This window comes from Pinus tabuliformis, chromosome X (assembly GCF_031772625.1).
Source record: "Pinus tabuliformis cultivar Carrire ecotype Pingquan chromosome X, CPIR1, whole genome shotgun sequence".
NCBI lineage: Eukaryota > Viridiplantae > Streptophyta > Pinopsida > Pinales > Pinaceae > Pinus > Pinus tabuliformis.
The window spans coordinates 840,370,778-840,394,005 of record NC_142308.1 but is presented as its reverse complement, the minus strand read 5'-3'; the positions used below and the strand labels follow the sequence as shown (position 1 = coordinate 840,394,005).

At 38.9% G+C, this 23,228-nt stretch overlaps 1 protein-coding gene across 2 annotated transcripts in view; it reads left to right on the top strand.

Annotated features, from left to right (window-relative positions):
• LUG (transcriptional corepressor LEUNIG) overlaps positions 1-22,786 on the top strand; it is an 81,792-nt gene extending 59,006 nt beyond the window's left edge. The window contains exons 10-18 of one of the 2 annotated variants that reach the window (XM_089449618.1): positions 6,693-6,893; positions 7,355-7,435; positions 7,675-7,792; positions 7,981-8,090; positions 8,191-8,340; positions 21,330-21,485; positions 21,600-21,716; positions 22,124-22,330; positions 22,493-22,786. In XM_089449618.1, coding sequence (XP_089305744.1) covers positions 6,693-6,893; positions 7,355-7,435; positions 7,675-7,792; positions 7,981-8,090; positions 8,191-8,340; positions 21,330-21,485; positions 21,600-21,716; positions 22,124-22,330; positions 22,493-22,636 — 1,284 coding nt within the window. In that variant the 3' untranslated portion in view covers positions 22,637-22,786. Of the gene's footprint in view, positions 1-6,692; positions 6,894-7,183; positions 7,436-7,674; positions 7,793-7,980; positions 8,091-8,190; positions 8,341-21,329; positions 21,486-21,599; positions 21,717-22,123; positions 22,331-22,492 lie in introns of both variants that reach the window. The other variant, XM_089449617.1, reaches the window with a different exon arrangement.
• The last annotated feature ends 442 nt before the right edge of the window (positions 22,787-23,228 follow it).

Below are 23,228 nucleotides of genomic sequence, written 5' to 3'. Positions count from 1 at the left end.
TTGATGATGCAACTTTCTTTGTCAAGAAAGTTGGCAAAATAGATGTATATCTTGTGGGATATGCAGATGATCTTTTGATGACAAGGAACAATGAGAGCTACATTGCATCCATAAAGAAGGAATTGAAGAAAAGTTTTGAAATGATTGACTTGGGCTATGTTCACTAGTATCTTGGTATTGAAGTAACTCAACATTCGAAGTCTATATTCCTCTCTCAAAAGAAGTACATTGGAGATCTGTTGAACATGTTTGGCATCGCTGAGTGCAATCCTCTGACTACTCCAATGGAACAAAACTTAAAGCTCAAATCCATTGAAGGAAAAGAATTTGAGGATGCAACAAAGTATAGATAACTTGTAGGAACTCTCAACTACCTGACTACTACCAGACCAAACATTTCGTTTGTTGTTGGAATCCTCTCCAGGTTTATGCAAAAGCCTTGCGATGGACATTGGTCTGTTGCAAAAATAGTTCTAAAGTACTTGAAGGGAACTCAAGACTTTGGACTCAAGTATACACAGGTGGGCGACTTCAGCTTTGATTGGATACTTTGATTCAAACTTCGATGGAGATAAAGAAACTGGGGTATCTACTTCCAGTTATGCTATGAGTCTTGGATCAGGAGCTGTCTCCTGGAGATCACACAAACAATTAGTTCATAAAGGCAAAATATGTGGTAGCAGCTGAGGCAACAAAAGAAATTGTGTGGCTCAGGAAAATTCTAGAAGATTTGCAGGTAAAACAAGTACATTCAACTCCACTCATGATTGACACCACCTCTGCAATAAAGTTGGCCAAGAACCCAAAGTTCCATGATCAAACGAAGCACATCGATACAAAATACCATCTGATTCGACATCATGTCGAGGCCAGGACAATCCATCTACGCCATTGTTCCACTAATGAGCAAATTACAGACATCTTCAACAAAGCACTTGGAAGAGAAAAGCTTGAAAGATTTAGAATGATGCTTGGACTCACCAACATCCTTTAGATTAAGGGGGGGAATGTTGACACCTAATCATGGGGATTGGGTGAACACTTGTAAATAATGGAAAACGAAGAGTCATCGGGAGGTGAAACCCAAGAGTCACTCCCTTGTGTATATAACAGTGAGGAATCCTAATGAATAAACACAGTTGATTTGAGGAGTTACCTTCAGGCCTGACAGAGATCATAACTGAAACTGTGTTGAGATCATGACTGCATCTAGTATGGTGTGTCACTGTGAGATCTTTTCATCGCAAAGATATAGAGTCTATGACTGTGTTTTCTCCATGTATTGAGATCTTTGTCATCATAGATATGCTGAGATTGTTTAGTATGCTGAGACAGGGTATGTTCTCTCCTTGCACCAAGATCCTCACCATTGTAGTTATGTCAAGACCGTGACAGTGAGCAAGTCGAGAGTAGATTATCCTCATCATAATAAATAGGCTGAGACTGTATGTGCTACTGTGGGATCATCGTGATCCTCTTCATCATAATTAATCCGAGAGTGTATTACTAAGATATCACCGAGACAGTGACTGCGTTTTAGTATGCTGAGACTGTGATCATGAGGAGGCCGAGACACAGATACTTATCACTGTAATTACCCATCTCAGTTGCAGAGACATCCGAAATCTATACTCCTGTAATGCAGATCTCAGAACTTGTATTCCTCCGAAGATTGCAGTGGAGCCGAGATCCCTAAGCCTCATTGTACCCATCAAAATTACAGTGGAATCCGAGTTCCTGCACCTTTGTTTTACGCAGACCCTAGCTGGGTATATATAGTAGTTTGTCTATCATATTTAGCTGACTTGAACCAACGAAGGGATGTGACTTTTGATTGTAAGCCGACATGAAGTGTATTTAATTACTTTTGTTGGCCGACTTCTTCAAGACGATTGTGCTCGGCTTTGGAGGGCTTTTAGACATTTCTATAGACTTGTGTACATTACACATAGGCTCAAGAAGAGCTTTTTCATACATGACATTGACTCTTTGACTTATTAATAAATCCCAAGGCTCTCAATGGGAGCCACTAATAAATAGACCTCTTGCTCATGAAACCCATACAGCAAGTCTTACAAAAATAATTTTGTTTTCTTTATTACATCATTTACAAAGATCATGTCATTATGAATACCGGACCTAGTTACATTCTACAACATAGGCATGGTGAAGTGGTTTGTTTTCTTTGATTAATTTATTTTGCTCTTCGCGTCCTTAGCTGTTTATTTGGCTTGAACTAATTTGAGGTTTGCATTCTTTTTTTATTTTTCTTTATGATCATTTTTTGAATGATCTTTAGTATGTCAACGATAAGTTAGGGGAATGCTTATTTTCTATGGATGTGATGGAATTATACAAGTGTTCAATGAAAAATGTCAAGTATGGAGGGCATATGACTGTGCTACCCACCTTGATTTCTTAGTAGTACCTAATGGCCTAGACTAAGGCACACTCACCAAAGAGCAATTATGTCCCGTGATGGTTTGGCATAGTAATAATGTGACATCCTTACAAATTTAAAAGTGGTAAAACATCTATCTAATGCTAACACCTAACAAACAAATTAAATGCTTAACACTATTTCTAAGCAAGAATATCCCATGTTGAAGAAGCATACTGATTGGAACCAAGGCATCAGAGAGATCATTTGGCACATCTGAGATTTGAGCCATAGGCACTGATATACCACTATATGTGAATGAGCTGATGACCACAGGAATGCGACTGGTGGATGGAAAATAGCAGGCCCAGGTTGATGAGTAGGAATCTCATCAAATCAACTAGTCATGCTCATCTGAGTGTGTCTCTGAGTGTAGTTTCCTGAAGGGAAATGCACAATAGCTAGAAATTAAATAGAGAAAGCAAAAAAATTAATTTCATACAACATGTAATTACTCCTTCGAATCAGTTTTTAATTTCTTTGAAAAGATTAGAAGGAAACTTTACACAACGCCGAAAAATCAGCACTACATGGATACCAAAAATACCTTGAACTTAGTGACTATAGAAATCCGTAAGACTGTATGGAACTGTTCTGTACGATGTGCAAGACTGCACATTGCCTGGAAATGCCTCTTTCCTGATTTCATGTGTTCTCTCCCTTTCTCTGTCACTCAACCTGCTCAATTGTTGATGCATGTTCAAAGCCTCTTCCTTGCCCTGCCTTTATACTTTTAGTGGAGAACCTATTTTTTAGATTATTCTTAGTCTAAGTTATACATGAGAGACAATTTTAGATTTAACTACTAAATATAAGGCTTTCATCTTTTTTACTAAAGTGAGTTACAAAATATAATTACTTTTCGAAAATATCTTAAACTACTCACATATTTACAATGGACTTGTGTGGAAGTTCTTGTCCAAGAGATGATTCTCAACAATTTTCAGATGACTGTTGCATTTGCTCTGGCCATGATTTGTGTAACCATGCTTATATAACATGTTATTCACAGCTCTAAATATCTTTTATTGAATAACTAGTTAACAAATACACTACTTACAAGTTACAACAACTACTAAAATAGACAAGGAACGACGATTCCCACTCAAATAAACTTACAAAAAAATACCAGTCGCACATTTTCATTACACGGGAATCTTTACATCAGGGGAGAAGACTTGCTCCATGTCCTGTAGCATAGAACAGCTACTATCAGTTTTCTACTGTTCACGTACAGTTGTAGCATATGAAAGACAAGTGATGTGAACGAAATTTTATTAATGTCCATTAATAACCATAAGAACTCAATGGGACGAGAATTTACAGCCTTTATGCAATCAGTAAGCCAATAAGTCCCTTTTACACTGCTTTAACCTGCAAGCTATTAGTTTTGCTCATCTTTTCTTCTCTTTATTTTACATTAAATTTGTGGGCTTTGCGAAAGGTGGATTTCAGTTGGAGAGATTGCATCACATCCCTTTAGCAGGGCCTTGGCCTTAAGCTCCCACCAAGGTACATAAATTTAACATGAAAGATTTACACATTGAATTTACTATTTACAATGTCATGGGTGGGTATTACAGAACTGAAACCTGCATTGTCATATGGTGTGTGAATGATGGCCTATCGTAGATTCAAGACTGTGTTAAGCAGGACTTAAATTGGTATTTCTGAGTGTGTGTGTGATGCCTGTCCCTTGTCGGAGTTCATCATAATTTCTAGATATCTGGGTTAGAATACCATTTTATATGGTTGCACAGAAAATAACCATGCATTATTGCACTTCAGTGCATAGACTCTAGTACTTATTGTGTAGACTCCTGTTGAAGCCTTGTGTATTGATGCATGTAATCAGTGATCTGATAGAAGTGAGGTACATTCTACAGCCCAGTATGAGTGAGATGTGTAATTTCCATGCCTAACACTAGAGCATAAGTTGGTCCAATACAAGGTTAAAAGAAATAAGAACCCGGAATGGATGAAATGTGTGATATCTGTGTTTGTAAATCAAAATATAAAAGGAATCGAGGTGCATTCTACAGCCCAGATAAGTTGGCTCAATATAATATTTAGAACTTTTAGAAACAAAACAGTCTAGAATGGATATGTGTGACATCCGTGCTTACAAATAAAAAATTTCATAATGTATAAAAGGAAAAATTAAGAAAATAATGCCAAGCATTAATCAATACCTATAATGCTTGAGGCAAGACATTTTATGTACTAAGACCATAGTTTTTAAAACCGCTCACAAAAACCGGTTACCGGTCCAACCGGCCGGTTAGCTGGCCTGCCGGTCGGAACCGGCCTAAAAACCCGGTTAACTCTGCCTTGTGACCGAAAATTAGCCCTAACCGGTCAAAACCGGCCGGTTTAGGACGGAACCGGCCGGTTTATGGCAAGCCCACCGTAACTTATGAAAAAGCGCAGGCAGTTTGTGGTTTAGGGGTTTTGGGGGGGAGGGAAAGGTATTTTCCCTCCAAAAAGGCCCTCTCCAAGCTATAAGAGACCCCTCTCACTCTCATTTGTCTCACACAACTGATTTGGAGTGTTTGTGAGTGTTTGTGAGTTTGTTTGTGAGCTTGGAGAGTGTGGAGTTTATGCTGAAGTAGTCATCTTGGAGTTGGAGTTGGAGCTATTTTGGAGAAAGTGTGTAGCTGTCAGTGGAGTTGCCATCTTCAAGAGGAGGCTAAGGGAGCTAGTTTGCATTTCCAGGTAAGGATTTGCACTTGATAATTCCTCATTTGAGTCTGCTGTCCATGATTTTTTTTTTTGTGTTATAAACTTCTCACTTCTATGATCTACCATCCAGGGAGTCATCATGCCTCCAAAAGCCGAAGATACTGCATGGGCTCATTGTGATATGATTGATGGCAAAATGATCTGCAAATATTGCCAAAAATCCATTCAAGGAGGGGGTATTAACAGGTTCAAGCAACACTTGGCTGGGATAGGAGGCCATGTAAAGCCATGTGGAGCACCAAATGAAATAATAGGGCATATTAGGGCAGAATACCTTCAGAAGTTTGAGACTCAAGTCACTGAACCAATAGAGAAGTTTGTGGCTACACAGTTTGGGAGTCGAGACTCAACCAACTGAGTTTGATCATGATGACTGAGACTCATGAGAAGTTTCAACTTCAAGTGATAATGTTGATCACTATTATAGTATTACTATTATCATATATGTAGAGTCTAGAGTCTAGACTGAAGTCTTGTAGTAGGCCACTGGCCCCATAGTTTGTAGGCTTTATTTTTGCACTCTAGTGGCCATTTAGAGCCTCATTGCTTATGTATTTTGTCGATGATATGTATTGCACTCGGTGCCATTTTGATATATTCACCTTTAAGGCTTTACATGGTATATCAATGAGCAATCTTTGCATATTTTGTCTCTATTGGCTTGGAATCATGGTTTTAAATCTTAAAAATAGTTTTTTTCATTAAAAAATAATTATTTAATGTATTTTTCTAAAACCGGTTCGTTTAGACCAAACCAGTCCCGGTTAAACCGGTTCCGGTCGGTAAACCGGTTCATTAGGTGGACCGGTCCGGTCACCGGTTCCGGTTTTAAAAACACTGACTAAGACATCTGCATCTCAATTTCCTTTTGATCCCTCTCAATGCTTAATAGGTCTGGAGTTTAAGATTGATTTGTGCTGGTGTACCCAATTAACCCTATCAATGAATTCTAAAATTGTAAGACCAACTTCAGTCCTCGATTAAGGTGTTATTGTGGACTTTTTACAACACAGTAAAATGGGATGGATCATGGACCTAGGATAGAGAGAACAAGATAGAAAAGCTATAATGGTAACCCATGAATGCAGGAGTTTGAAACTTGAACATCTCTAAGAAGTAAGTTAATTAACAAGGCCATGTAAGTATTAGCATCATGAGTAATGAGGTGCTAAATCAGGTTCAAGGGATACTTTGAAGTTAATTGTCTTATTAAATTTCATGAAACTGATTACTTGTGTTTGCCAGCCGCTTTTAGAGGGTAGACTTCCACTTTTCCAAAATGGCAGATAAGCTGTTTGCTCTATTACTAGTTGTTCAAGCTACCATATTTGAACACCGGCTTTCTTGTTCTTATCTATCTTCTTGTTTTAACTTTTAACCCTGCTCTTGACATCTTCATTTGTTTACTTTCTTGATGCATATCTTATTGTACGAGAAACTGCTTGCAATATCTTTTGCCTCTCAAATTTTTTTGAATTGTTTGAAAGCATAAACTCATCTGTACTTGTAGATGAAAATAGCTCAAATCCAACAGCAGCAACAGCAACAGCAGCAGCAGCAGAACAATCAACAACAGCAACTTCAACAGCAGGCTCTGTCAAACCAGCAGTCTCAGGTTACTAGCCATCAGCAGCAGCAGCAAGAGAAACTTGGTGTTGCTGGTGTTTCAGTTGAGGGGAGTATGTCAAACTCTTTTCGTGGAAATGATCAGGTATTGCTGTCACATTCTAATGTGGTGACTTTTTGAGACAGGAAGTAGTGGCACACAAAAAATAAATTGTTCAATATGGTATCTTCATATCGAGTAGTTAAACTTATTAGATTAGGCATTTTTAAATATTTTTCAACGAGTTAATAAAATTCTTCTACTGTCAACCCCTATAAAATGTTTCTTCTTTGAGAATGTTCAAAGAATATAGGGACTGAACGTGAATATCCAGGTGGGTCTCGAGTAGTTCATTTTTTATAGAACTTATGTCCAGTCTCTTGTGGTTTTAAAAGGCTGCATCTAAGGGTCAAAATGGAAGAAAAAGAAAGCAGCCTGGGTCATCTTCTGGTCCAGCTAATAGCTCAGGAACTGCAAATACTACTGGTCCATCCCCAAGTTCTGCACCTTCGACTCCATCTACTCATACCCCTGGAGATGTAATGTCCATGGCTGGTGCATTGCAGAATAGTGGCAGCTCATCTAAGACGTTGATAATGTATGGATCTGACGGATCTGGGGCCCTTGCTTCACCATCCAATCCTCTAGTGAGTAACTTCGTCTGATCACCATTTTTATAAAATCTTATGCTATTTTTGATTATCATTTTTATAATACTTATGCTATTCCCAATAATTATTAGATGCTTTCAGTATGATGCTGAAATAGAGCAATTTTAATTTTCAGAAATCAGGTTTATTGACAAAATATTTAATTGCAGTCCGATCTCACTGTTTTTCACTAGCTCAATTTTTGAAACCGGAATGATAAAGGTATTTAATGGCAGGCTGATATAGATCGCTTTGTGGAAGAGGGGTCCTTGGATGATAATGTGGAGTCATTTCTATCTCATGATGATACAGATGCTAGGGATACTGTAGGCCGGTGTATGGATGTTAGCAAAGGTAAGATGCAAGACAAAAGTTATGTTTAGATAATGAATGTGAGAATGATCTGTCATAATAAGTGCCTTGCTTTGATTTTTCAAATTTTAATGGCATTACTTGAACTTCTATCGCAACAGGTTGCATCATATCATTTAAGTGCTCATTAGAGTTACCTGGATGCATATCTAACATATCTTAACTTATAGGGTTTTCATTTTCGGAGTTCAGTTGCATTCGGGCCAGCACTAGTAAAGTTGTTTGTTGCCACTTTTCCCCTGATGGAAAATTACTAGCCAGTGCTGGACATGAGAAGAAGGTAATGTACATGCACACTGACAACCTGTTGTAATTTTTGAACATGCATAATCTAGTGTGATGGCTTAAGCAATAGGGTTTTGAATTTTCTGGAAATGCAGGCAGTATTGTGGAACATGGACACTCTCAAAGCTAAAGGTTCCCTTGAAGAGCATTCCTTTTTGATCACTGATGTGCGATTCAGTCCTAATTCAACGCGCTTGGCTACATCCTCTTTTGACAGAACAGTCAAAGTCTGGGATGCAGACAATGTTAGTAAGAAAAATGCCTTCTCTTAGTTCTTCGTCATTTTGATTCTGTTTTTTGTATAACATCATTGTGGCATCTGATGTTTAAACCAAAAAACTATTGTTCCACTAAGTTTCTGTACCTGGGAATGCAGGAGCAGGGAAATTCATCTGGGGAACATGTGGAAGCACCCCCCAAATTCTATGAAATGTCATAGGGGATGTTGGGTCTCCAACATAGGGGCTGCAGCCCCTAATGCAAAATAAATAAAATTAAAAGATGTGAAAACTGCAACAAAATCATTGAAATCTTATACGAAACAATAAGCCAAGAACATGCATCATTGCATGTAACATAATTTACAATTAATTATAAATGACACATGTAATGATATAACATAACATATTAATCATGTTTCACAAATAATCAAAACTGTTATATTTCTCATTATAGTTACAAAATTCAGAAGATGTAGGTCCAAGTCCTAAGATAATTGATCTAAGAACATGCCAAATGAAAAAATGTCATCACTACTCAAGGCAATGCCCCACTAGTCTCAGCATCCAGACTCCAGCTACTGCATGAAGGAATAAAAACCAACCATGGGAATGCCACTATCTGAATCAGAATAATTTGCATTCTCCAGAATACCCAATGACATGGTAACTGACCTAAGTTGTGCCTCATCAAGGCCCTCCCCATCTTACTTGTGCATTAGGCTTGCATTCATTATATTTTTTTGTTATTATTTTTGCCCATTTTCCCTCGTGTAACACTCCCTCCCACCCAAAGGATTAATCCAAGCTAAATGGGAGGTGCTACTCTTAACTAACCCAACTTCCATTGTCTCATTATGGAAATAAGGTAAAAAATTCCTTCTTTCCCAAAGTTAGCTTAATTAACTTTGGATAGCACCAATGCATCTAACTCATTGAGAGCTTTTCGGTGATATAAATTTCATCTCGATCTGACCCATGGATCGGGAGTTACACCCCTTTAAGATTTGACTAGTCAAAAAAATGCCATGTGGCAACCTCCACTATCCTTGTGACTAGGGTTAAACTTCTCTCTAATTGTCGCTTGACACGACATAGCCATAATACATCGATGACTCACTTTAATTTGTTGAAATATGTAACTAGGTTCGGTCTTCATAATGGCATATGTAATGTTGATTTTATGTATTCAATTAAAAGAGAAAAATAAATGTATTATTATTGTTCTTAAGGCATGGGTTTCATGCTAAACGGAAATCTATTTTAGGTCAAGCTCCCATTGAGAGATTCTAGGATTTGTCATTGAGTCTATAAAGTCAAAAGAGTCATTGTCATGTATGAATAACCCTTCTTGGGCATGTTACATATTGTAAGAAAAATTATTTGAGTCAAAATCAAAGTCAAATACCCCTCCAAGACCTTGTCAAATGCAAAGGATCAAGTCGGCCTACTAAGGAGCAGTCAACCTCTCTAGAAGGTGAAGTCGGCCTATTTGAGGGCTCAAGGACTATATAAAGAGGAACTCAACCTCACTCAAGACACTCACTCATGCAACAAGAAGTTTGAAAAAGGGCAAGAAAGAAGACCTAAGAGGAGCGTAGGGAAGGAGATCCAAGAGAAGAAGCAAATCGAAGTAATTCTATTCTGTTTTGGGCAATATTCCTCCACATGTGCGAGGCAAATTAGGGCATACATCTGTTGCAGAAGATCGAATTGCAGACCTCAAAGACACTGAAACATAACATGTAAAGGATCTCTCTTGCAACCTGAAAATACAAGAAGACAAACCCAAGGTATGAAGAAGAAAAGAGGACAGTTTCTCCATAATCTTAATCACACGTGTGGCCTAGGCCTTCTGTAGGAAGGATGAGTTGTAGTCATAAAGTTGCAGGTCTGAAAAAGAGGTCGAAGAAGAAGCTGCTGCCAATAGAAAGCAAGTTTAACTAAGGTTGACTTTGTTGTGTTGAAAAGTGTAACTAGGTTCGGTCTTCATAATGACATGTAATTGTGATTTTATGTAAAAGATGTAAAGAAGAAAAATAAAATTATTGTAATGCTTGCATCATGGGTTTCATGAGCAAGAGATTTTATTTTTAGTTAAGGCTCCCATTGAGAGCCCTTAGGGATATTGTCATCTAGTCATAAAAGTCTAAAGAATGATTGTTATGTAATGAAGGCATGTTACATATTGTACAGAGTCAAATTTGTTTTGTAAGTCACCCTCCAAGGCCTTGTCACTAGCCCTCACTCAAGTCAACCTACAACGAAGGGATAATTCTAGAAAGATGAAGTCGGCCTACTCTAGACATCTTGTTGGCCTAATGGATATGGAAAAACAACTATATACAGCAGTGCTTGACCTCATTTGGAGATCATCAATTCGGTGAAGCAATTCTCTATCTCAAGTGCGCAAATCATGTTAGAAAGAGCCTTAACGCCAGCCAGGAACGAAGGAAGGATAGCGAAGAAGAGTGTCATCATTGTGGATTGTTTTGGGCTAAGTTAACCCTCACACGTGCGAAGGTTGCAAGTTCGAAGTTGGCAAGGGTAGATCAAAGGTTGCAGTCATACAAAGGTGATCTTGTTTGGGTAGAAAACTTCGCTGAAGGAAGTCGAGTAAGAAAGAGAAAAGAGTCTCCCTTTTGAGGAGACTATTCAAGAAGCAAATCTGATCTAGGGTTTTTGTTGTGAAGAAAAAGGATTGCAAACCTACAAGAAGACACTGAAATTCTGAAGGAAGCCGAGAAGGGGAAGAGAGCGTTGAAAATGAGGCTTGTGACTTGGTCTTGGAAGGGCTCTAATGTCAAGGGTCTTTGTCATATGGTCTTGGTATTTGTCAATTGAACGTTCTATATGAAGAATTTGTTTGGGTTTTCCTCTCAAAGAGTCAGAGGTTTTGGCCCTGGTTGACAGCCTATATACTGTGTCTCTTGTCTCTTTATTGTTCATGAAATGGTAATTGTTTTGATGAAAAGAACACAATAATAACTCAAGAAGAGAATATCTTAATCAAGAAGTAGAAAGACTATCACAAGCAGTTATCTTAAGTAGAGAAATCACCAAGTATTGATGCCCTAGATTTCTCAACATGTTGAAGGAGAAGCTCATAAGGGAAAGGCATTGACTTGGTCTTGGAGGTGTTTTGGGTCAAGGGTCTAGGTCTTTGAGTCCATCAATTGAATATTCTATAAGAATAATTTGTTGGGTTTTCCTCTCAAGCTTGGAGAGGTTTTGGCCCTGGCTGATAGCCTATACCTTGTGTCCTTTGTCTCATTGTTCTTTATAGTTTGGTAGCTGTTTGATGAAGAAAAACACATAATAATAATCATGTAAAGAAAAACCTAATTAAGAAAATTAAAATTGCATCACAAACAATTATCACGGAAAGAGAAATCACCTCATCTCTCTTCCCTAGATTTCTCAACATGGTATTAGAGCTAAGGCATCAAATCAAGAAAGGGCAGCTCAAGGAAGGACACTCAAGGGTCTAAGCACTAAAAGATCTTCAAGAGCTAAAATAACAAGATAAGAAAAGGTAGCTTGAAGAAAGGCATAACAATGGTATTAAAGAAAAATAAAGGCATCAAAAGGAACATTGAATCTTCAAGAATACATAAGGGCCAAGTTCAAGATGAAAGCTTGGGCACAAAATTCTCAAGGGTCTGATCTCAAAATAGGAAGGAAGCTACAGTGGACTTCACCTCTCCCTCAAGACATAGAAAAGAACCAGAAGTTTTGACTACAATATTTACCCTTAACCAAGCAAGTAGACATTCAAACTATGGGCATAATAAAGTGATTTCCGAGGGATATTAAATCACCGTTTCAAGAAGCCAAATGCATAATTCAAATATTCAAAATAGGCGAGTTCCCAGGTAAGAAGATCAAACATCTGAGTCTTGAAAGCAAGGATCGTTTACATTTTTTAAAGGGCTATCCTATTGAAGCAACTTCAGAGTCAAGTATCTCAGATCTCAAAATAGCAAGGAAGCTACAATGGACTTCACCTCTCCCTCGACATAGAAAAGAACCAGAAGTTTTGACTGCAATATTTACCCTTAACCAAGCAAGTAGACATTCAAACTGTGGGCATAATAAAGTGATTTCTGAGGGATATTAAATCACTGTTTCAAGAAGCCAAATGCATAATTCAAACATTCAAAATAGTCGAGTTCCCAGGTAAGAAGATCAAACATCTGAGTCTTGAAAGCAAGGATTGTTTACATTTTTTAAAAGGGCTATCCTATTGAAGCAACTTCAGAGTCAAGTATCTCGACATCTTCAAAATCTCCAATTAATAAAGGCAGTCAAGACTCAAGATATATCATATTCCTATATCTGATTGTAAGACCTAATTTTGTGAAAATTCAAACCTCTATGTGGCACTAAGAATGCAAATTCCAATCATTCAAATATATTTATCACTCAAGAAGGTTGATATTCTAATGAAATTGTCTTGATAATCATCTATACACTCTGGTAAATGATGGAAGCAAGAATCTACAGGCAAAAAAATCTCTACTTTGAAATTTTGTGGCAAAGAAGTTACATAGCAGTCATGCTATACCTTGAAGGAGCACGTGAAGAGGCAGGTCCCATCAAGAAGAACAACAATATCTCTGAAGACTCATTAAAAGTTCATGAAGATGGCAAATAATTAGTGACAAGTACAATACTGTTGTGAAGAATCATGGTAGCTAAAATACTGAGCACTATTGGTAGGTATGTATGATATTTTTTATTTTATTTTCAAGGGTCCATCATAAGATGTAGTAGGGTTGAAGTTATGGGTTTATATTTTAAGAAAACCCTAGTATTTAGAAACCCTAATCTTAAGGTATTTGTTCCCTATGATTTCTAGGGTTTGTTAGATTTCTAGGGCATGGGATAAACTCTAGAATGACATTAAGAGAAAAGAGTATGATCTAGGGTTTGAACTTAAGAAACCCTATAATGACCTCTTGATTGCATAAAACCCTAGAAAGATAACTTGACATCATGTTTTGGTATCGTATTTTGCTTGGGGTACTTGTTAATTAGTATTGCAGGTACAAGAAGTAAAAGATGGATGGGTTGATCCTTTGAAAGGCATGATGAAAGAAGGGAACTAGACAAATCCTTATTTTCATGATGTAGATGGATAGCAAGGAAAAATAAAAGATGAAAGACCTTTGCCATGGTTGAAGAATGATAGAATGCATCTTAGTAAGAAGGCATCATGGTAAGCATACAATTGAAGCAAGAGCTCATGTCATAATTGAAGTAAAAGTCTACATATTTGTAGCAGTCATCATAGGACAATGTAGCTCTTGGTAACCTCATTAGAAACATAAATAACACTTATGGAAAAAGAAAGTCATCTAGTGTAGAGCTCATCATACATCATTCAAAAGGAGCATTTGCAGGATGATGCTGATCAAGATCCTTCGTTGGAATCTTCATTAGAAGGTTCACCTGCTGCAAGAAGCAAGTGTCTCGCCGAGAATTCCAACTTGTATGGGATTCATGAAATGATGGTATGATGTCAAAAGAAGTGAAGCAGGTCAAAGGATTAAAGTTCTTTCAATAAAGGAAGCTGCCAAAGGAAGCATAGATGACCAAAAGAAAGAGAAGGCATGTATGCTTTGATAAAAATAGTCATGTCATATCGTTGTGGATATCATGAATGGGTATGATCAAAAGAAAGGATCTCCTCCTGTGAAATAATGCATGAAGGCATGGTTCACACATTGACTACAAGAAATCAACATAATATGTCCTCATATGAAATATGAGGTGGTTGACAAAGTTGAAGGAACTGTGATTGGAAGTTCCTAGGAGGAAATGTGTGAATGAAGAAAGGAAGAGATCATTGAAAATGCAACTATGGAGAAGGCAATCAACATCCAAGTACTAGAAGATTTGACTATGATATCTCTATGGGTAAGATACGAAGATCCTGATAAAGTCTGAAAAGGAAAGAGACCCTTGACGTAGTATATTTTTGGAGATGTGTTGATATATATGCAGGATGTTGATGCAAACAAGGAGATGTCATGATGAAAGATCATTACAAAGGTATTTTTGATTTAATGTTGATTTTCTATTTTTGAATAATATATGGATGGGCTTATGTAGGGCTATCAAAGGAAGAGTTGTAGCTGTCATCTACAACTAACATTCATGTGGTAGGATGAAAGATCCTAAAGGAAACATGATGCAAAGAAGGTAGCGAAGTATGAAGGAAAGGGTAGATATATACTATTGGATCACTTTCCAATGAAAGAAATGATGACATGACTGACATGATTCATGAAAGTGATGGATGGTTGATGCCCTACGAAGAAGTTCCAAAAAGATGAAGACTCCTGAATAAAGAAGAAGAAGTTCATGACGTTGAAAGGAGGATTTCTCCAAGCAACTGGTTGTCCCATGATCTCCACCTAAAGAGTTGTTGGAAGCAAGTCCATGGTCAAGAGGGAGATTGGTCAAGTCCCTAATTAAGAGGGAGCTTGGGCACATTCCTTCACTGGAATGGGCATATCCTCCCTAATTGAGAGGGAGAGATACACACATCATTCTTGTCTTCACCTGGGAAGATAAAATGGAGGATTGGGTAAGCATCTGACATTCAATACTCTTTGAGGATGTGGTAGGGCATCCAAGATAAGAGTAGTCGTAGAGGACCAATATTCTTTGAGGATTGAGAATCCAAGATAAGAATAGTCTTGGTGGAACATATTCTGAGTAAACCTGGATGGGGTATGTTCCGAGAGAGACAATGATGAGGGTGTCTATAAATCACTGGTCTCGCCAACATTGTGCTTTGATCTTGTGGAGAGATACAACTATTAGTCAAGGCCTTGCTATAACAATGCTGGATGATATGATGCTATACAGTTGGGTTACCAATCCGACTCTTCTTATGAGAATTCTTCAGATTGAGAATGTCCAAGTACCTTGTGTGGATTATGAATACCTCCCTAGTTAAGAGGGAGTGTTGAAATATGTAACTAGGTTTGGTCTTCATAATGGCATATGTAATGTTGATTTTATGTATTCAATGAAAAGAGAAAAATAAATTTATTATTATTGTTCTTGAGGCATGGCTTTCATGCTCAAGGGAAATTTGTTTTAGGTCAAGCTCCCATTGAGAGCTTTTAGGATTTGTCATTGAGTCTATAAAGTCAAAAGAGTCATTGTCATGTATGAATAACCCTTCTTAGGCATGTTACATATTGTAAGAATTTTTTTTTGAGTCAAAATCAAAGTCAAATGCCACTCCAAGACCTTGTCAAATGCAAAGGATCAAATCGTTCTACTAAGGAGAAATCAACCTCTCTAGAAGGTGAAGTCGGCCTATTTGAGGGCTCAAGAAGAACTATATAAAGCGAAACTTGACCTCACTCAAGACACACTCACTCATGCAACAAGAAGTTCGAAAAAGGGAAATAAATAAGACCTAAGAGGAGCGAAGGGAAGGAGATCCAAGAGAAGAAGCAAATCGAAGTAATTCTGTTTTGTTTTGGGCAATATTCCTCCACATGTGGGAGGCAAATTAGGCATACATCTGTTGCAGGAAGATTGAATTGCAATTGTCAAAGAAGCTGAAACATAACATGTAAAGGATCTCTCTTGCAACCCGAAAATACAAGAAGACAAACCCAAGGCAAGTGAAGAAGAAAAGAGGATGGGTTCTCTATAATCTCACTCACACGTGTGGCCTAGGGATTCTGCAGGAAGGTTGAGTTGTAGTCATAAAGTTGCAGGTCTGAAAAGAGGTCGAAGAAGAAGCTGCTGCCACTAGAAAGTAAGTTTTACTAAGGTTGACTCTGTTGAAGGAGAAGCTCATAAGGGAAAGGCATTGACTTGGTCTTGGAGGGGTTTTGGGTCAAGGGTCTAGGTCTTGGAGTTCATCAATTGAATATTCTATAAGAAGAATAATTTGTTGGGTTTTCCTCTCAAGCTTGGAGAGGTTTTGGCCCTGGCTAATAGCCTATAACTTGTGTCTTTTGTCTCACGGTTATTTATATTTTGGTAGCTCTTTGATGAAGAAAAACACATAATAATAATCAAGTGGAGAAGAACCTAATTAAGAAAAGTAAAATTGTATCACAAACAATTATCATGGCAAGAGAAATCACCTCATCTCTCTGCCTTAGATTTCTCAACATAATTGTGGGATTCCCATACCTTTCAACAGTTAACAAGGGGGAGGGGTTTGCACTTTGTCGCTTATGAGACTAAATACCCCCCCCCCCCCCACCCCCCCACACTCTATCTTCTCCACATGGCCACCTTTCTACATCGTTGACCCATATTAATTGCGGGCCCCCCTTGCCTTCTCGACAATTAATAGGGCGGTTTGCAATCCGTTAGTTATTGTACTTTAGCTTACAAACATTTCTCCATTTTGTGCTCTATGTTAGTGCATGTTCATATTCTTAGAAGCACCGCAATGCAACTTGGCGCTATACAAAAGGCGTGACAAAAACATCTTCGTTTGTGGATGCCAAATTTGACGTCATGCTTTCTATAAACTACATGGCTATATATGAAAAACAATCCCAAGGATCCGCTGATGTGCGTGTTCCCGAGATGACATGGCATGACCTGTGTCACCACATCGCTCCATGTCATCCTTTCATCCATGTTTTGTTGATGACCTAATGATGTCATGGTGATGTCACCCTACCATGTGGCATCCCTTTGCAATGCCATGTGTCACATTGTTAATGTGCCACATTAGCAACTTTGTCACATCACATGTACATGTTCTCTGGAGTTCCACGTGGCATCCATGTAGTCTCACTTGGCCTACATAGCATCTGCCACCTCAGTCTAAGTCAGGGGTCCCATCGGTCCCGATCCTTCGTGCAAATTAATGAATCTATGTTATACAAGTTTTGGACCAAGATGAGGACAACGAGTTTCCCGTCCTACCACCTCACCACAATGCCAAGACATAAATGGGCCTTATGGCAAACTCGGCATAGCGTGATGTGAAAATACATATCAGGTAACAGGGACTTTCCTATCTTGGGCCCTTCGTCAACTCTGCGTCAATCTCCAAAGTTGGCACATGCATTCCTTGGCGCGGTGTGAATTAACGCTTAAGAAAGGTCATTAAGTGGTTGAATTAACCAAGAGATTAGTGGTAATTCTCACGGTTAAGTAAAGTCCTTTGCCTTGTGCGCTTTTCACAAGTTTTATTTATAAGATTAACGAGGCCTATGTGGCCCCGAATACAAGTTTTGCCTTGCACATAGATGTCTTCTAGAATGAAGTCTTGGTAAAATTGGCAACTAGGGCCAAACTCCATGTGGGTCATCTTATTAATGGAAACTGATATTTTTCTTGGATCCCTCTCATCGAGAGGTGTAGGATTGATCTAAAGATCATCCGATCCTGATAAGTATTCATGGAGATATGAATTTATTTGTGTTATGGGACAATTCGTCAAGGTCGGCCAACAACCAAATAAACCCCACTTGTGCTCAATGTTTTAGTATAAATAGAGGTGGCCTTCAAGTCATTTCAACACACTTGGGATCTCTTCCTCTCTACTTGTCTTTGGGTTTTAGTAGTAGGAGAGATCCTAAGGGATAACGTTGCCCTAATCCAGAGGGCAGAAGCCGGAACTGCCAGAACTACCGGGAATTGCCGGAATTGTCGGGAACTGCCGGAATTGTCGGGAAAAGCCGAAACTGTCGGAACTGCCGGGAATAGCCGGAATTGTCGGGAAAAGCTGGAACTGCCAGGAATAGCGAAAATTGCCGGAACAGGCGAGAAAGCTGACGCAGAGGGCAAAAGCCGAAACTGGCAGGAACAACAAGAATTGTCGGAACTGCCGGGAATAGTTGGAACTGCCGGAATTGCCAAGAACTATCGGGAACAACCAAAACTGCAAGAACTGCAGGGAATTGCCGGAACAGCCAGAGCATCTGTCTCCGAAGGAGAGCAGCATGCAAGGGACAACTAACTAACATTGGGACAATTATATGGTACTTAGCAGCAAATACATCAAGCATGCAATGTTACAACTAGCATGCAAGGGACAACTAGCATGCAACAACAAGCATGCTAGGGACAACAAGCAAGCAAGGGACAACAAGCAAGCAAGATGCAGCGAATACATAGGTCAGTTTGGCAACATGGTGCACCAATGGCACATAATGCAATACAGTGACGGGTATAGTCATGATTAATGAAGCGTGATGAGATGCAACATAGTGATGATGGGTGCAGCATGGTGCAGCGCGATGAGGTGCAGCATGATGACGAAATGCAGCACAACGATAGGTGGAGTCACCTTGGAGAATCAGTGGAAGCAACATGTCTTCAACTGATCTCATGTATCATCTTCTTAGAGATGATCTATGGTCTTATCTAGATAAGTCAAAGTGTTGACTTCTATTGTAAACGTACTATCTCTCTCTCTTTGCTGAACTATTGAAGAACATATAAGAAGAATTGATCAAGGGTTTCCCCACATTGGGGTTTGTCCCTGGCTAGCGCCACATCTTGTGTCCTCTTGTCTTGGCTTGTCTTTTGCGATTTATGTTTATGTTCTATCTGCAATTTACTTTAATGCTGATGTGATTGCTAATCTGGAAAAGATATTGAGCTAACTCTGAAAATTGAAGTAAATTGCTCTAAGCATAGAACATACCTAAAATTAACATGGTATCAGAGCTGACGTGAAGACAATGCCCAAGCAAGAGTGAAAGAGAAATCATCGAAGACAGTTGGGAAAGGACAAAAGGATTAATGGATTCCTCATCCCTCTTCAAATTCACCGAGGGTGATGTCGAAGCAGAGAATATTATCAGAATGGCGCAATGGAAGTTTCTGATGGCCTACCTAAAGATCACTTCATTTGGAAGTTCGGATCTAAGGGTGGAAGGAAAGGCAGATGCCTTGGTTGTAATAAGTTCGGCCATTATGCGAAGGAGTGTCCGAATGGCAGAGACACATCTCTTGATGAAGATAACAATATTCCAGGAACATCTTCAATGATCAAAGGAATGACAGGTAATGCAGGTCATCAAGGAAATGGCCGACTCTTCAAAGAAAGCAAGGAACCCCAGGTATGAAGAATCAAATGTTGTTTTTGATAAGATAAAGAAGTGTTATCTTGTATTGGCCCTCTCCTTCAGATTCTTCAGGAATCTAGCTTATTGATTTTAGTGCTTCAAGGCACTTCATTGGATAGAAGGGTGCACTCTCTAATTCAATCCTTCACAACCATGAGATATGCAATCCCTCACAACCATGAGAACATTAACATAAACATCTTAGACAGACATGGATATCACATTCCTTCATGACAATGCTAATACATACATTGCCATAACACAACCACATCAGTGATCATTCATAGTGCAACATAGATGTTTACAAGTAAAAGTAATTATCTGTTCACTTAAATGACTGGCAACTGAGGGAGGGACTTCAACTCTCTACCCAACCATAGGCCAACTGCATTGCAATCTTTTTGCAGTTGACCACCCTCAAGCCAGATTCAGAGTATGAGGAGTTAAGTGCTCAAGGGAATTCACACCGATGCCAATCAACCAGTTCACACAGGAATCCAGAGCTCACAGTGTCTCCACCCACTTGCGGGGATTCCAGAGCCCACAGTGCTTCCACCTGCTAATAACTATAGAGAACCATAGCCCCTATGTCTCCATCTGCTCCACAGGGATCCATAGCACATGGTATTACCTCCTGCAAACCCCTGTAGGTAGCCAAATTCACAGTCTCCACTTTGCCAAAGATTCCACCCGCTACCCCATAGGTATCTGGAAACAAAGTGTCTCCACCTGTACACTTCGCTCTTGCGCATACGCTGCTCCTTGATTTCCTTTCTTATGTGAGATTACTTGACAATCTCGTATGCCTATCCTAGCATACTCCCTGTGAGTGAACCTCGCTTGCCTGCTTGAACCTTTGTCGCTGTGCCTACGATTCCTCTCTTCCTTGTCTCACCAACTACTTCTCCCTGTCTGTCTGTCTTCTCTTTCCCGTCGCCCTTTTTTCTTCTGCTGACCCTTGTTTGCGTCTTGGCTGTAGACCACACCACACATCCCTCGAGGGCAGAGGTGGTATGGGCTTGTCCTTCAATCGGGAAGCCCATACTCAACCTCCCTGCCTGTTGTGCAGGGCATTAAATTCAGTCAGAAAAAAAACTGGCAGCATATTAAACGAATAGCCTTGAGTTTAACCACTTCCCAAGCAACTCCTCCTCTTCAGGCCTCTGAATCCGTTTCCACTTTTCTCAGCCAAGTCAATGTTTACATTTCCACATCATTTACATGAATTACAATTCATATCATTATTTACAAGAGGGATAGCAAAAGGGCTATCACACCTGGAAACAATGGATTTTGGTGAAAAGGGAGCATCTCATTTTTTGAGAGCGATGTTCCTTACTATGTCCCTTTACCTCCCCCCTTAAAAGGGGATGTGGGGAAACAACCCCATTGGATTACCCATCTCCTAGTAGTGTTGGGAGCATGGGGAGCATGTCCCCTACCTTCGGGAACACATCCTTGTGTAACATTGAAAGAAACAACATTGTGTTTGTTCTAAAGAAAAGTGACGATCTCTCTTTGGATTTCTTTAAAAGAAAGTCTGAACTCTGTCATCCCTGGAGTCCAGCTCACGTAACTTGTGCGAGTAATTGGATTGCCAAGCTTCATTGTGGCCATTTGTAAATGTCTTAGATTTGATGGAATAATTAGATGAATGATGTAATAGCTATATTCATATTTTAATTGAATAAAAAACTGACTGGTCATCATTAATTGAATGATTGTATGAATGTGATTGCTGTATGCAATATTTGCTGGGGTATTTCTGACAGATCACAAGTTCTGTAAATGAAGATTGATTTGAAGATTGTGCAGTTCTTGTTTCAATTTCTGTGTTACCTTCTGTAGATGTTAACCATGCTTGGTTTATTCATTAAAAAATTAGGGTTAATTATGTATTTTTGTCATCTGATAGCTCCAACGTTCATTTGTATCTTGCAGCCAAACTATACCTTGCGTACTTTTTCTGGTCATACTGGGTCTGTAATGTCTCTTGATTTCCACCCGAACAATGAAGATCTTATTTGCTCTTGTGACGGGGAAAGTGAAGTCCGTTACTGGAGTGTTAACCAGGGTGCATGCACAAGATATTTCAAGGTAGTCTTCATTGAAAGTATTAATTGGCTTGACTCTAAGCAATGCATTTTATTATTGAAACCAGTCTTTGAAGCATGAATTTGTGCTGAGTGGGTAAACTCTGGTGATTTACAGGGTGGTATGAGTCAAGTGCGATTTCAGCCTCGTCTTGGCAGGTACCTTGCTGCAGCGGCTGAGAATGTTGTGTCAATATTTGATGTCGAGACTGGAACTTGCTTGCATTCTCTACAGGTTTGTTTATTGTTCATATGCACTCTATTTGCACTCTGTGTGATTCTTAATGCTCCAATTGTGCTTAAAGCATGGGAAATAGAAGATGCGGAGAAAATAATGATGCATGAAATTGCTAGTTCCCTGCTTCCCTCTGGACTAGGCAACTGTTCTTTAGAGTATGTTCTGCCCCATTCATAGGTGCTACTAATTTTATGAATATGGCCTCCTTTGAAATAATAAATTCAGAGTTGGTGCATGCCCTCGTAGTTCCTATTTGTATGTTGCATCCACGTGGACAATATTGTTGTTTTTTTCTTTTTCTTTCCGAAGTGCTGTTTATAGTGAGTTCTTACGAATGTGAGCCAGCTAAATACTGTCAGGCTTGTACCAAAACTTGTGGTTAAGAGCGTTGTATTTGACTGCAGAGACATACAAAGCCTGTGCACTCTGTTTGCTGGGATGCAAAAGGAAATTACGTGGCATCTGTTAGTGAGGATTCAGTGAGAGTATGGAACCTTGGTTCTGGAGGTGATGGAGAATGTGTACACGAACTAAACTGTAGTGGAAATAAGTTCCATTCATGCGTCTTCCATCCTAAGTATCAATCGCTTTTGGTCATTGGCTGCTATCAGGCAAGTTCAAATATTTTTATGAACCTATTTATTTGTTGCGAATACTTTCAATAGTTCCAAAGTGGCAGTGCTGGTGGCAAAATTTATAATGGGTTTCTACTTGGATGGGCATTATTTTTGAAGTCAGCGGGTTGTGCTGATCTCATCTTATTCTTTTTACAGTCTTTGGAGCTATGGAATATGGCAGAGAACAAGAGTATGACAATTCCTGCTCATGAAGGCCTCATTGCTGCATTAGCTGCTTCCGAGGCAACAGGCATGGTTGCTTCTGCAAGTCATGACAAGAGTGTGAAGCTATGGAAGTGAATAATAATATGGTCTTCACAATATAGCAGTTCAGTTTTTTCTTCATTGTTGCCTTGTTTGATTGCAATCGTGGCAAGATTTGCATAGCTGTTGTACAATTTAACTTGTTTTAGTGAGTAATAATAGAAAACAGCTAATTTATGTGCTTCATTTCTTCCTTTTTCCAAAATGACATGGGAAGCTTCTTAACCTGTTAATAGTTCATAAAAATATTGATGTGCCTCTATAAATATATACTTTATGAATGAAGCATATTGTTTATTTATATTTTTTGAAACTCGTCGAGCATTATGATTGTTTTTTGCCTTTGACAGGAAGTACACCTTTATTTCCTTTTCAACTGAGTTGTAAAATAATAAAAAATCCACGGTCACTTTCCTTGTATTGTTCTGGTCCATCTGAAGCACATTGTTTGTTTATATATTGTTAAACTCTTCAAGCATTAGTCAGAATGTTTTTGCCTTTGACAGAAAGTACACATTTATTTCCTTTTCAACTGAGTTTAAAAATAATAAAAAAAATCCATGGTCACTTGTCTTATGTTGTTTTGGCCCATCTCCCAATTGGTACTACTTCAAAATTTACTTGTTAA